Raw genomic sequence first — 16,847 nt, 5'->3', positions numbered from 1 at the left:
TACAACATGTCCTATCGTGTCCTTTTGCTTTTCTGCACATCCCCAAAACAAATGCATCCAGAAGTAAACCCGCTCGACGGCACTAATGCGTGCACGTGTGCAGAAAACCCATCCACTCCACAGATTAATAATTTAGTGCTGAGTGTCTTAAATGTTCTTCTGAAGCACCCGAGGCCCTCGTGCCCCAGAAAACAGGTGTCTGACTGCGAATCCCCACAAGCTGAGCGAGATGAATAGCGGGTCTGGTTTGGGTTGTGTAGTCAGCTGGATTGCGTTTTACCTCTTCGTCTGATAATGACGGGTGAAGATTTCTGGGCCGCAGGGGTTAATGGCACGAAACAGAACAGAGTTGCTAATTACATGTTCCGAACTATTTATCAGATTCTCCATCTGCACAGCGCCACGACTCTCATTGTGCACGCTAAATTACTCCTCGGATTATCTTTGTAAAGCAAGTTTTCATAATTAGGGCCCTGCGTGGATGTTTTCTCTCTGCGAGCACCAACAGACACTGAGAGGGAGAGAAAATGAGCTGACTGGTTAATTCGGGCCTGACATCTTAAACCAGCGACACAACAGCATCTGCTCCTAGTCAATACGTCCTAAAAGAAAGTGTACCGGATTCCTCCCAAATAGATCCCTATAACAAAGCCCAAAGATCAAATATGATATTGTAGGGATAACAGAACTTGTATTATATTGGACCAAATCAAAATGGACAGTTTAAGAGTTCTTTTTTTTTATTTTTTATCCATAAACCACCATAAAAGTACTCCATAAGACTCCATAAGTGAAATATTCACTTATGGATCAAATATTTCTTTAAAATGAAAGGAGTTTTAAAATACCAAAAATGTTTAACCCTATAAAGGCAAATTTCTAAGGCCTCTAAATGAAAAACCTGTTGAACACAATCTACTCCATGCCTTCTCTCGTCTGATTGATAGTTCAGCTTTTTTAGCAAGTAAAAGCCTGTTAGTGTAATTATAAAAACGTCCACCTTCAGCTCGTGCTTCATGTGTCATTTTGCTGTGAAAACTTTAATCATGTAGAATAACTTTTATATTGTTAGTAATATTTCAAGTTGAACACTTACAGGACTGAAGCAGGTTTACTTGATTATCCAGACATCGTTTTTTGAAAAATCATTTTAAAATGTATCAAATATAATTCAGACTTTTGAGGAAAGTTTATTTCTCAGTCATCATTGTATTGCATGGCATTATACGTTTCGAAGCTACACAGTGTGACGAATGATATTGAATGCATTTTATGTAAGTATTCTGCTATAATGTTAAAAAGATCTCACTGATTTACATTACAAGCTATCAGAATTTCATCTTTTTGATCATATAAATATCAGCATCTGCACCAAATTGAATATTTTTTCACTCTTTCCTTTCATATTCTCACTATATCATACTATATGAGCCATAAAAGCTCATATGATAAGCTCAAATATGATACTCAACAAAAACACAAGCAAACTTTACTTTGTTTAAAGGTTCAATAAACTGTTCATTCTCAAAAAAAAAGTAAATTTTTCAACTGATGATTTTACTCTTTGTTTGACTAGGGCCTCCTTTTCCACATGCTTGGCAAAAGTTTGCAAGCGTTTTCCCATCTAAAGGTGAGCGCTGTGTGGCGTAACACTTCTCAGCGGGAGAAAAAGGCCAGAGCGCGTGCGAGGGATCGTCGACACCTCTCCGATATCAGACCCAGCGGTGCGGCTGACTCTATTAAGACACACACGCCGTCGGACGCGAGCCTCCTCGCAGTAAATTTTATTAAAATTACCTTCATTATAAGACACTCTTCATTATAAAACCAAAAAGTGCTGCTGGTCTCCCAGGGCCTTTGGATTAATAAGGACAGCGATGTATTTTAAGCCGTAAACTCGACTTCTTACTGTCCTTAATCTCCTTTCCACTTCACAGGCCAAATTAACACCTCTCCCAGGCTCTGACGGGACCTCATTAGCTCACTTCCACTCCGAAAGAGAAAAGAACAGGAAAGAAGAGAAGAGAAGACGACGACGATGAAGGAGGAGGAGGAGGAGGGATACGACCAATGACAGCCACCAGCTCAGGGATTAACCCTTTCACGCGACCGAACGCTTCGGGAATCTAGGTCGACGCGTGTTTCTAATCAGCCGCCTGGTTAACGATAATTAGCAGGCGAGGCAGGAGGGGAGGAGAGGGAGGGATGCGCAGAAATGAAACCGAGAAAGAAAAGAGAAACCTGTCATGTCGCAAACACTTCAAAGCCGACAACTTCTCTTTTAAAAGTGGCACGATAATGGTCCAAGAACCACCGGGGACCTCGAGAAAGCGCAATGCTGGAGAAGGGAGGAGAACGAGGGCCGAAGAGACCTAAAACACACACACACGTGCACGCACGCGCTTCAGAGACCCAGAACACACAAACACACACTCCACCTACATAACACTGCGAGCTCTCGTAGTTTACTCTAACTCTAACTTCTCCAGCGCGGTAAGTGGTCCCTGTGAAGTTTACCCATCATGCACCTCTCAGTCAGGGCTGCTCCAGATCTCCAAAATATAAAATGCATAGGTTGTTCCAGTCGGACAAAAACACAATATAGTTATTTAATTACAGGTACATCTAAAAAAAATTGAATATCATGAAAAAGGTCAATATTTTTTGTCACTCATTTCAGAAAGTGAAACCCATATATTATATAGATTCATTACACACAGGGTGAAATACTTCAAGCCTTTATTTCTTGAAATTTTGATGATTATGGCTTACGGATAATGAAAACCCAAAATTCAGTGTCTCAGAAAATTTGAATATTACATTAGATCAATTAAAAAAAGGATATTTTAAACAGAAATCTGCAAAAACAGCTTCTGAAAAGTATGTTCATTTCTATGCACTCAATACATGGTTGGGCCTCCTTTTGCATGAATTACTGCATCAGTGCGGCGCGGCATGGAGGTGATCAGCCTGTGGCACTGCTCAGGTGTAATGGAAGCCCAGGTTGCTTTGATAGCGGCCTTCAGGTCATCTGCATTGTTGCGTCTGGTGTCTCTCATCTTCTTCTTGACAATACCCCATAGATTCTCTATGGGGTTCAGGTCAGGAGAGTTTGCTGGCCAATCAAGCACAGTAACACCATAGTCACTGAACCAGCTTTTGGTAGCTTTGGCAGTGTGGGCAGGTGCCAAGTCCTGCTGGAAAATGAAATCAGCATCTCCATAAAGCTTGTCAGCAGAAGGAAGCCTGAAGTGCTCTAAAATCTCCTGGTAGATGGCTGCGTTGACTGTGGACTTCAGAAAACACAGTGGACCAACACCAGCAGATGACATGGCAGCCCAAATCATCACTGACTGTGGAAACTTCACACTGGACTTCAAGCAACATGGATTCTGTGCCTCTCCACTCTTCCTCCAGACTCTGGGACCTTGATTTCCAAATGAAATGCAAAATTGACTTTCATCTGAAAGAGGACTTTGGACCACTGAGCAACAGTCCAGTTCTTTTCCTCCACAGCCCAGGTAAGACATGGTTCAGAAGTGAAGACGTCCTGAAGACGTCTGAGCGTGGAGACTCTTGATGCACTGACTCCAGCTTCAGAAGCTCTCCCAAGTGTTTGAATCAGCTTTGCTTGACAGTATTCTCAAGCTTGCGGTCATCCCTGTTGCTTGTGCACCTTTTCCTACCCAAATTCTTCCTTCCAGTCAACTTTGCATTTAATATGCTTTGATACAGCACTCTGTAAACAGCCAGCCCTTTCAGTAATGACCCTCTGTGACTTACCCTCTTTGTGGAGGGCGTCAATGTTCGTCTTCTGGATCATTGCCAAGTCAGCAGTCTTCCCCATTATTGTGGTTTCAAAGAAAAAGAGATACCCAGAATTTATACTGTATGGATGGTCATTAATTGAAACTCAAATGTAAATATTCTAATATTATGAGATACTGATTTTTGACTTTCATGAGCTGTAAGCTCTAATCATCAAAATTAAAACAAAAAAACTTTTGAAATGTTTTACTTTACATGTAAGGAATCTAAAATATATGAAAGTTTCACTTTTTGAAATAAGTTACAAAAGAAAATTGCAATATTCATGATATTCTAATTTTTTTAGATCTACCTGTAATACTTGTTCACCAGCAACATCTCTGCACAGCACACAAATAATAAAATTAAATTAAATTTGAAAAGGTTTTAAAAATGTGTCCTTAGTATTTTTATTATATATTAAAAAAACAATAAGGGACTCAAGGCACTCATGCTATATAATGCTTGTATATTCATCATCATGTTGTAAAGGTTCCTACACCATATAAAGAAAGAAAACCCTTGACTTTCTCAGTGGATATGGATTTTTTTTTTTAAAGATAACATTCATAAAAATTGCACAAAATATTTAAAAGTGGTTCACAGCTATATATAAAAAAAAAAAAAAAATTAAAAAGAATAAACCTGAGAAAAGATGATGCCAACCTCTCAGAGGACCTCAGAGGTTGCCAATGCTCAGACAACATACAGAATTACCCAATTTTGCCATAAGTTAAATATATTAAGGTTTTGCAATATATAAATATATTGTGGAAACTTAATTTCCTGTAGAGCTGCTTTTTGCCACGATTTGTATCGTAAAAAGCGCTATACAAATATACTTGAACTTGAATAAAAATAATAATTTATAAGTTCCAATGAGTTTTCCAGTTTTGATAAAAACATAAGATTTTTTTTTAATCCTTTTAAAAAATGTTGCATAATTTCATTATGCTTATGAAATATTTTGAAGTGCAAAAAAAAAAAAATTATAATAATAAATACTTAAAAAGCTAACTTGTTTTTACTTTAAACTTTATATTCACAATTTTTTTTATTTGAGATTTTAAAAAATTCCTTGATATTTCCAGGATTTCCAGTAACCATAGGAACCCTGATTGTAATTATTAATGCCCTAATGCTATGTTTATTTACCGAATAGCACAGCAACAGGTCTTATTGCTTAAATCAATGTAAAGTTTGCAACTGATTTTACTTTCATAATCAGACACATTTCCAAGTAAAAACAAGATATCTAAAACAACAAATGTCAGGACTTTATCCACAGTGAATAGATCATATAAACATGTATATAGCAGGTTTAATGGCAAAGACATTTGAAGTTAACTCTATCGCCCCCTTGAGTATTGAGGTTTGTTACTGCCACAGCCACATTAAGTACATTCAGCAGGACCTCGCACTCACAATGAGCTCGACGCTCAAAAAATCTTAATGATATCCAATCACTAGTGGCCACTGGAGACAGATCTGAGATGCATGTTAATATCAGACATGAGCGGGGATCTGTCGCGAATGACCACTTGTGATTGGACGATACAGGGACAGTTCAACCAAAAATGAAAATTGTCATTTTCTCAAGTTGTTCCAAACCTGTATGAGTTTCTTTCTTCCATTCAATACAGAAGATGATATTTTAAAGAATGTGGGTAATGAAATAATCTGTGTTCAACAGAAGAAAGAAACTCATACAGGTTTGGAACTTGAGGGTGAGTAAATGATGGCTCATTTTTGGGTAAACTATCCCTTTAATATCAGGCCTTTTCTGTGAAAATGCCATTGCATTTGCTCACAACACAACAACATGTGGCCAGCTGGACAGCAGCGAATCACTCCTGATGAGACGGGAAACCTGCGCTATCATTTCAGTATGCCTGAGCTCTCTGGATCACAGACGAGGATCGCAAATATGATTTATGATCTGCTGTTTAATGGCTCGAGTACTGGCTTTGAGAGGAGATCAGATGACTTTCTCGACAGGAGCATGTCAGGGAAGGAACGGGGAGTGCACCATTACAACAGCATGACAGAGAGAGTGAGAGAGGCCTCCAGTACTCCTGCGTCTTAATGGAGGAGAGATGCTACTTAAGTCTGACGGGAAAATGATACCAGTCAATACAGCGAAGGGCGGGGGACGGAGCGTGGATACGGATGACGTGATGCTGAGAGAGTTTTGATCCCTGGGAAAAGCAGCAAACGGCTACATAAAACATACAGAAACAATGACGGATGCCGAAATGCAATCAAATGATTTGGATGTTATCTCATGTATTATTTCTCCAAATCTCTCCAGCATGAGCAGACATGAGAGGAGCATTGTTTCTGAGGTGGATATGATGGTATCTCCATTAAATGGGGAGTGTTGACTGACCTGAGCTTGGAAACTCTTGAGGACGGGGGAAACCATCTCCAACACCTCCTAAACACAGAGAAACAGAGACAACACTGATGAATCCCACAAAACCCCATCAGAAACATGTTTAAGTGATATTGCACACACAAAAAAAATTACATGAGGTCAGTAAGATTTTTTTGCATTGTTGTGCATTATGTTCAAATGACAATTTTGGGGAGAAAAAAAAAGTGGAATTGGCATAATAATAATAATAATAAATAATAAAGTCAAAATGCAAAAGACTCTAATCATCATACAATAGGTTATATTTTATTTATGATAAATATATTTAAATATAATTTTTGCTCTTGATTTTGGGGTGAAGAATGACCTGGATATTTTTTTTATAAGATTCACCACAAATGTTGGGTCAAATAACATTTCACAAGAAAATGCAAAAAAAAAAACTCAAAAAAACATTTTATGCTTAAAAGATTAATGAAAAATCTGTCAGACGTAAAAATATGTATTGAAAATAAATAAATATTACTTGAAGTAAAATAAGCATTAAATGAAATAAAATACAAAACAAACTTACTTTACTAAACTAAAAAAATTAAATAAAAAAAAAAAGACAAACAACAAATACATGTAAAAATAGCTATAAATATAAAGTAAAATATAAAAATAAAATCTAATTCAAAATATTACCAAAAACTACTGTATAACAGTATATAATATACTAAAATAACATTTGGTGTACAGCTTCAGTTGTCTATGGGTCAAATAATTTCCTTGAACAACATACATGTTAACAGTGAGACTAGTATGACAGAGACACTTACTGACTTTGTCACTACAATATTTCAAGATGTAATACATAACCAGAAGTTCATCCACCTAAAACAGTACTAAAAGGGATGACAATTCAGCTCAAATAACACTAAATCTGTACAACAATCCAAGTACTTTAACAAATATGAGTTTTAAGCCACTGTTTTCACCCAGACTTCCATTGTATGTGCATTAGTATTGTAAATAAAATAAAAAAGACTGTCTGTGGTAATCAACAGTACGCCACATTTGTTGTTAGTAGATGTTGTATTGAACCGAGAACCTTCGGCTGAAGACAATAATAACTTCTCCATTAACACAAATAACTCATCTGATTCTCCTGTCAATCCATTACTGACGCTTTGTTTATGTTCAATTACGCCACAATCTTTAACGATACGGCTAGCACGAAGCCCATTCGCTCCAGACGTTTGCTAATCTTGTAAATTCTGATTGTCACTGATGACATTTGTGTCAAGTGGAGAGCAAACGAGACGTCGGGCTTCTGAGTCGAGAGGTCTGACGCCGGATCGTGTCGAAGCTTCAAACGCAGCCTCGGAAAAAAGGAAGGCCGCTAACGAGGAAAAATGTAAAATGTCAAAGCGCGTATAATGAGAGACGCGTGACAAGCATTCCCCGCGTCGTCACCTTTACCTGAAGAGGAATCAGAGGCGCAGCTCCAGATTAGAGTGACGGGAATTTAAACGGAGAGGGACTTGAACCAGATGAGTCCTTTGCACAATCTGACTCTGCTTTAGTCTAGATTTAAACTGCTGATTTTGTCTGGCCAGAGGAGAATGACACTATTTCCACAAACTATTTCCCCGTCTAAATACTGTAAAGTTGATATAAATCCACCCAGCTTTATATCAAGCCGATGTAAAGCTGCTTTGACACAATTTGCATTGTTAAAAGCACTATACAAATAATATTGACTTGACTTAAAGACGTTCGACAGAGGATTTTCCTCCACGGGAACGAGCGGCTCATTTTCTGAGAGGTTTTTTCGCTGAAGGTTCTGGAAGATTAAATGCTGATGTCTGCCTGTTCTGGGCTGGATGTGACAAGTAACGTCAATAAACAGCAGATACTCTGTGTTCCACTATTAGTGCTGATACTGGAGGGACGGATGGGTTTGTATGTCTTCAGTGAAACAGACACACAGAGTGACAGTGTGACAGAGATAGAACTATTCTGAGGTTTATGAAACTAGATACAAGCGCGGGAATATTGGCTAGAAGTGGCTAATACTGGAAGAGGAGAAGGGAGGCGTGGAAAAAATTGGAGGGGTGGAGAAGACAGGGGAGGAGACTAAATGTCAAGAGGGGCGGGGCAGAAAGTGAAAAGGGGCGGAGACAACAGTAGAGAAACTGAGAGGCAAATGCCCCTCTGATAGATGCCGCTGTTGGTTTCAAAAACGCATTATTGACGGCTTTTCATAAAAGATATAAACCGTTAGCTGTGCATTCTGTGAAAAAAGTATTTATGAGAAAAAGTCTGGGGTTGGTATGATTTTTAATGTTCCTGAAAGGCTTTTATGTTCACCAAGGCTGCATTTATTTGTTTTTGTCAAAATAATGTGAAATATTGCAATTTAAAATAGCTGTTTTCTGTGTGAATATATATTAAAATGTAATTTATTTGTGTGATGTAATGCTGAATTTTCAGCATCATTACTCCAGTCTTCAGTGTCACATGATCCTTCAGAAATCATTCTAATATACTGATTTGCTGCTCAAGAAACATTTATGATTATTATCAATGTTGAAAACAGTTGTGCTGCTTCATATTTTGTGGAAACTGCTATACATTTTTTTTCAAGTTCAAAGGAAAGCATTTATTTGAAATAGAAATCTTTTGTAACACTATAAATGGCTTTGTCGTCATTTTTGGTCAATTTAATGCATCCTTGCTGAATAAAATATTAATTTCTTTAAAAAAAAAAAAACTTATTCACCTTAAACTTTTGAACAGTAGTGTATATCATTAATAACATTATTATATTATAGTAAATAATCTTGAAAGATCGAATGCATTTTTTTGTAAATTATGTTACATAGTCAGAAATAAATGTGTGTAAATGACAATGAATGTGTAAAAAAATTAAATACGTAAATAAATGTATTTACACAACATACAAAAGTGCTCAAATCAGCCAGTCAGTTTTGTCATGATGTCATTTTACAGCTGTTCAAGAATAATTAATCACATGGAATTTACGGATCAGTTGATTGGCTCGAGAAGTTCTGAAATATGAGAAGGGGAGGAGTTCAGACAAGAGGAGCCAAAGAGAAAATAAGAGGAGGAGCAAACAAACAGAAGCACATATGAGGGTCAGACAAAAAGAAATGCTAAGCACTTGAACCCAAACCTCGCTGCCATTCTCAGGTGAGGTCAAGAAAACCTTAAAAATGTCTATCAGCATGAAACTGACCAGAACATCACACACACTCAAATATTTCTCGCTCTCCCACTCACCTCTGGGACATTTTTCTTGAATTCACGGCTCAGTTCCACCAGGTGCTTATGGGAGTCCTCGCTCTCTTCCTGTCGGCCTGCTAGTTGTGCCGCCACTGAATTTAGCTCCCTCTACAGAGACAAGGAGAAAGAGAGAGAGACGCTTTAGAGAGGCCTGCCAACACTCATATACACAGCTTAGTACATACATAAATAAATATACGCTGCTGAATATTAACCGTGTAATCCGTCATGATCTGATAGAAGGCGACTGATTACTGTAAGCTCAGCCCCATTAATAATTAAACCAAAATAAATCCAATGCCTACAGTAGCACAAGGCCTTTTAGATAATCAGAATCCAAAATAATCAATACCTCTGCAACAGTCATGGGAAAGAGAGAGAGGGAGAGAGAGAGAGAGAGAGAGAGAGAGAGGGAGAGAGGGAGAGAGAGAGAGAGAGAGAGAGAGAGAGAGAGAGAGAGAGAGAGAGAGAGAGAGAGAGAGGGCGGGGGAGAAAATGGCACATGCACAGGAACTCTGAATATTCACCAATATCCATCTTATTCAGCTGACCTGGTGAGCAGAAAGACTGAAATATGGTTGAGGACTACAGTAGAGAGATCAGCATGTACCATCACATTAACATGGTTTTTCAGACATTATGCCATAATAGTAATACCATTTTTAAGACTGTTCTATGAAGTAGAACATTTTTCAGGGGGAAAAAAACACTTGACCGACCGACCGACCGACAGACAGATAGATTGATAGAACAACAGAACGATGGACAGAACGATTGATAGATAGAAAGACAGACAGACAGACAACAATAGATAGAACAATAGATAGATGGATAGATGATAGAACGATAGAACGATAGAACGATAGATAGATAGAAAGACAGACAGACAGACAGACAACAATAGATAGAACAATAGATAGATGGATAGATGATAGAACGATAGAACGATAGATAGATAGAACGATAGATAGAACGATAGAACGATAGAACGATAGATAGATAGATAGATAGATAGATAGATAGATAGATAGATAGATAGATAGATAGATAGATAGATAGATAGATAGATAGATAGATAGATAGATAGATAGATAGATAGATAGATAGATAGATAGATAGATAGATAGATGCTTTTGTTCAGCAAAAAAAAGTTAAGTACAGAGAATTTTGTCTTGCAATCCAAGGTTGATCTTAAGTTTTCTCAGAATTTTGAGATATCAATTGCAAGAAAAAGGTATGAAAATATGAAAAATAAGGATTGTGAGATATAAAGTCAAAATTGCAAGGAAAAAAAGACAGAATTTTGAGCCAAAATAATCAAAGAAACATTTTATTTATTTTTATTCTCTGGCAGAAAAAGATGAAGAGACACAATTGCCTTTTTTAATCCTTTGGCAGAAACAGTTTTCATCATTGCTAATAACCAGAAATGTTTCAAATCAGTATATTATAATGATTTCTAAAGGATCGTGTGACACTGAAGACTGGAGTAATGATGCTGAAAATACAGCTTTGATCACAGAAATAAATGACATTTTACAATATGTTACAATAGGAAAGTTATTTAAATATTAAATAATATATTCAATATTACTGTTTTTACTAATTTTTTTGAATCAAGTATATATATTTAATTGGTCCTACTATACATATTAGTACACAACCCCCTACAGAATTCATTCAAACAGCACTGATCACTTATTAAACATCTCCATCCTCATATTCTCTCACGTCAAAGGTCTTTGTGTTCAAACTAAAGCTACAAAATTATAGAGAGGGCTTTTCAATTACTGTACCAAATTTGTACATGACATAAAATTTCACTTACTATGTTTTAATTAATCTGTACTCTTACTTGAAGGCAATTTAGAAAATTATCTAATGGGAGAGGAAGAATTCCTGAGGACAAAAGCTGTAACGCAGCCCCAGATTTACGGCGCCAGCGCTTGGATGCTTTTCAAACTCTTCCTTTGAAAGTGTGATGATGAGGATCTGGACGGCCGCTTTCTGTGTTTAGGACACTTGTTCATAAAAAACAACAAAGTGGCTTATTTGACCTCTAGAAGAACTTTAGACACCAGTGCAACGCAATAGGACAACTATCTGAGCTTTAAAACACAATACGGCATCATGACAGCATCTGTTGCTGTACGTTTCACCTGGCAAGAGACTAAAACACCAATGATCAACGTGAAATGAAAAGACATATTTAAGCTATTTCAGAGCTGTTAAGCCATAATTGTTTAGGGACTGGAAGGGTTTGATGGACTGTGATGGTTGGATTTAACCTCTATTAGCTTGAAGCAGACTACAGGCTGTTAATCTCTCTGACTGACGTACAGACCAGAACCTCGACATGAAGAGATCCGGAACCGCTGATGCTATCAACCCAATAACAAGTCAGCACAGGTTTCCTTCTTCAGTTGACTTTGTAGTGAGCACAGAAGGGTGGTATATATCTACAGAAGCAGGTGTGCTAAACAACATGACCTTAATTCTAAATAAATATGTTTGGAATTAGACACCTGGCTATTGTTCTTTGTTTCAATTCTTAATGATTTCTTACTTTAGTTACCCGAGTCTTGCAGGATTTATGTATAATATTTGTTTAGTGAGCCTACAAACACTTGACATGAATAAAAACATTAAATTCTACACTTTTATGAAGAATATACACTACCATGTAAAATTTTGGGTTAAAAAATGTTTTTGAAATAAGTCTCTTTTACTCATTATGGCTGCATTTATTTGTTTAAAAATAGAGAAAAATCAGTAATATTGTGAAATATTATTATAATTTACAAATGCTGATTTCTATGTGAATATATTGTAAAATGTAATTTATTCCTGTGATCAAAGATGAATTTTCAGCATCCTTACTCCAGTCTTCAGTGTCACATGATCCTTCAGATATCAATTATTATTGGTGCTCGATCATTAATAATGGCTCTAACAATGTTTAAAATACTTTGTTACTTAATATCTTTTGTGGAAACAGCATTTATTTGAAAAATAAATCTTTTGTAAGACTATAAAAGTCACTTATGATCATTTTAATGCATCCTTGCTGAGTAAAGGTATTCATTTTTAGGATAGGATTCTTCTTTTTTTCCATTCATTCATTCTTTCATTTGCTCTTTTTTAATTCTTTGGCTCTTTCATTCATTCACTTACTCTTTTTTTGTTCTTTCTTTTGCTCTTTCATTCACTCTTTTATTCTTTCACTCTTTAATTTGTTCTTTTTCTTTCCTTCTTTTTTCATTCACTCTTTCATTCGTTCTTTCTTTCATTCTCTTTCATTCACGCTTTTGTTCTTTCGCTCTAATTCTTTCTTCCATTTGTTCTCTTTCATTCACTTTTTCTTTCATTCATTCTTTTTATCTTTTTTCTTTCACTTTCTTTCTTTCGCTCTTTCTCTCCTTCTTTCTCACACTTCCCTTGCCAGGCAAAAATCAGATCACTTAGAAAAAAGTATTAACACCCCACAAAGTGGCATGATTTGAGCAACATCTGTAGCACAAACAGTGAAGTGTAATGCTTCTGATTAAGGATTTGAACAAACCCCAAACTCTATAATACTGAAGAGAAACAGCTAATTGCCTGAGCACAAACTTCACCGCTAAGAAGCATTTACAGAAACTTGTGCTTAAGTTTTAGCAGCACTAACAGTAGGAGTATATAAAGGAAAAGCTTTTTTATTAATAGTTTTGACATCTGACACATCACAAACAGCATCTTTGCTCCCTGCATCGTCTACAGAGACGAGATATCAGCAGGAGCTGGAAATAAACCTGCTCGCTCTCACCTTTCAAGAACAAACTGCAGCACGCTTCACTTCTGTTGTTTTTTTAAATGTTTGTTCATTTGTGCTCAGACAGCCATCAGACCCACCTGATGCTAACGCGCCGTTTGCCAAAAGCTCTTTTTCTTCCTCATTTCTCTGCTACCCATGATGCACTGAGGCTCTGAGATGCCTGTTAATGCAAGCGTGCTCAGCAGGTGATGATCCACGTTAATCAATGTCGTTCCGAGCAGGAAAATTACAGTACACATAAAATGCATCAACACGAGCCATCTAAACTAGCTTTGGGTTACGCTCAGAAAACGTTCACGATAAATAACTCAGTCCTTACAGCTTTAAAATCTGCTCCTTTTCCAACTTTATCAAGATGTATATTTTTATCTGTATTTTCCTCATTTCTTTCTATATTTAACCTTTTTCTTATAGTGTTTTAAAATTCAGATTTGAGGCCAAATACTTGCTTTTCTTAGCTTACTTTCTTAATATTGCAAAATAAAATATTTTACCATATTCATAATAATTATTATAATTAAATATTAATGCTTAATATTTAGAAAACATGTCAAATAGACTATTAATATTATCCTCATCAATACAAATAATAAATATTACTATTAAATTATTATTGTTGTTTTTATCTATTATTATTATTATTACACTGTAAAAAGTGATAAGTTGACTTAACTTAAAAAAAATTGAGGAAACCCGTTGCCTTAAAATTTTTTAAGTAAATAATAATTACAAAAATTAAGTTAAGTGAACCTGACAATTCACTTTAATTATTATTTAGTTGATAATTTTTAAGTTAAGTCAACTTATCAGTTTTTGGAGTGTAATTAGTAGTAGTAGTACTACTTCTATTGCTGTATTTTCTTTATAATTAATTATTATTATTATTATTATATTTTAACCTAAATTTATATTTTCACAAAATAGTGATCACAAAAATAAAATAAAATCTTCTATTTCTTTATTTTGTTACACTATAAATTGTTAATTTTCTATGTTAACCATGTTGTTCCAAACCTGTACGACTTTTTCTGTGAAAAACAAAAGCAGAAATTTGCTAAATATTCAAGACACTGTTTTCCATTCAATGTAAGAGGATGATGATTGTAAAGCTCAAAAGAATATTAATATTATAAAAATACGCACCATAAAAATATTCTACAATTACAATAAAGTACCATATATACACACATTATATAAAAGTATGAAAAAATAATATTATAAAAGTAATGCATACAATTCGTGTGGTATGTTACAAGCCTTCTGAAGTCAATAAAGCAGTACAATACAATGTGTAAAGCGCAGGCCAATTTTCTGTTAATATTCTCTAAAAATCTTTGGCTCAAACATACTTAAAAATTTGACCTTTTGTGTTCCATAAAAGAAAAAAAGAAAAAAGAAAATAAAATCACAGGTTTGTAAGGACAGGAGTAAATGATGACAGAAATTTCACTTTTGGGTGAACTATCGCTTTAAATAAGATCCTGCTTCCAGGAAAGCCACAAAGAAATGTCACTATTGAACAGTATTGAAAAAAGCCACACTTGTGTGTAAAAAGAAGACATATTCAGTCAAACGTTCGACGTTTTAAGGGTTTGGAAAAAGGCAATCAGGCCTGTATTTTCAGGATGCGGTGGGCAGCTGGGTCAATACTGAGCCCCTGTCATTACGCCTGTGCCAGTCAAACATCCGTCTGTAATTGATGAGTTTCCCTCTGGGAAGCTCTGCCGATGTCACGGGGGGCGGGATGAAGCACTCAGGGGCGGAGCTAAGCTAAACCAGCCCTGCTGAGGCCAGCATTTGTCAGGCAAGCCAGCGAGGAAAACTTATTGGCTCAGGCGTTTGCGTTCACGTGCAGTCGACCGACTCTGTTGACGGTTGAACTTGACACTGAATCAAACACGAGCGATCGAGATATATATAAAGGCATTACAAAAGATAACTAGGGGTTAACTAAATCACATTTGAGAGCTCGTCGTCTGTAATAACCAGACAAGCAATGAAGAGCCATAAATGAAAATGCGTACTGTAAATACACAGACTGTTAGAACACAAAGATATAACCTTCAGATTCACTATAGAGCTCGAAAAAATCTTTACCATCGATTAGCACAGAATCTATGGCACCTCTCGCTGATGACAGCAGGGAAGAGAGGAAGTTGACATGTGGGAAAAGCAAGAGAGTTCTCAACCAGTGAGCCAGAGTGTTTGGACCAGCAGAAATGAACTGCAAAAAGTGGGTGGTTATGAGAAAAAAAGGGGGGAAAAATGCAGATGGAGGTATTATTTTTCTTTTTGTATCCCATCTAATTGCAATCATAGGCAGATGTCTGCGAGTGTGACAGCATCAGCAGAATTGCTGCTGAGAGCACAGAATCTTTGTCTAAAAATAATCAGACGTTCTGGGCTCGGCTGTTTGTTATAATGGTAATCGATGCTGCAGGCTTTGAATTCCATCAATTTATAGATCCACTCTGTTCTGCCTGGTGATTGCGCTGCCTCTAAACCCCTGCTGCACACACACACACACACACACACGCTCATAAAAAAAACTAAAAACACAAAAGGTTCACGCAGACGGGGACCATTACCTATGCATGTAGATATGCAACCCTGCATTCACGTTATACAACCAAATTATATCTAAAGAATATTGACACAGAGAAACACAAATATAAACAGTGGAAAAAGAGAATAATACAACTATGCATCATGCATTCAACACACGAACACAGAAACACAAAAGATTCAAACAGACAAGGGCCATTACCTGTGCATGAAGACATGTATGTTACACAAAAAAAATCTATAGGATCATTACCTGTGCATGCAGTTATGCAACCTCGCATGCAAATTATACAAACAATGATATGTACAAGACCATTGCATGCAGGGTTGCATATCTGCATACACAAGTACTTTATACACAACCCTGCATGCTTGTTATATGAAAAAATATTTGCATGACTACTGCCTATGCATGCACATATGCAACCCCGCATGTGCATCATGCAAATAAATGCTATCTACAGGATACAGATATGCATGCACTTTCTATATATATATATATATATATATATATATATATATATATATATATATATATATATATATATATATATAATTACAATGTCGTGAAAAAGTTCTTTTTTCTTTTAAGTTATTTCAAAAAGTGAAACTCATATTTTAGATTCATTACATGTAAAGTAAAACATTTCAAAAGTTTTTTGTTTTAATTTTGATGATTAGAGCTTACAGCTCATGAAAGTCAAAAATCAGTATCTCAAAATATTAGAATATTTACATTTGAGTTTCAATTAATGATCATCCCTACAGTATAAATTCTGGGTATCTCTTGTTCTTTGAAACCACAATAATGGAGAAGACTGCTGACTTGGCAATGATCCAGAAGACGAACATTGACGCCCTCCACAAAGAGGGTAAGTCACAGAGGGTCATTACTGAAAACTGTGCCTGTTTACAGAGTGCTGTATCAAAGCATATTAAATGCAAAGTTGACTGGAAGGAAGAATTTGGGTAGGAAAAAGTGCACAAGCAACA

At 36.2% G+C, this 16,847-nt stretch overlaps 1 protein-coding gene across 1 annotated transcript in view; it reads right to left on the bottom strand.

Moving 5' to 3' along the window:
• LOC306849785 (homeobox protein cut-like 2) overlaps positions 1-16,847 on the bottom strand; it is a gene marked incomplete at its 5' end in the record, with an annotated part of 166,409 nt that overhangs the window by 87,856 nt on the left and 61,706 nt on the right. Inside the window, 2 exons of the mRNA XM_079385094.1 lie at positions 6,197-6,244; positions 9,473-9,583. Of these exons, the coding sequence (XP_079241220.1) occupies positions 6,197-6,244; positions 9,473-9,583 (159 nt within the window). The remainder of the gene's footprint in view (positions 1-6,196; positions 6,245-9,472; positions 9,584-16,847) is intronic.

Source organism: Barbus barbus, assembly GCF_936440315.1.
Source record: "Barbus barbus genome assembly, chromosome: 29".
NCBI classification, from domain to species: domain Eukaryota; kingdom Metazoa; phylum Chordata; class Actinopteri; order Cypriniformes; family Cyprinidae; genus Barbus; species Barbus barbus.
Note: the sequence above shows the minus strand (reverse complement) of the source record. Positions and strands in the feature narration are given on the sequence as shown.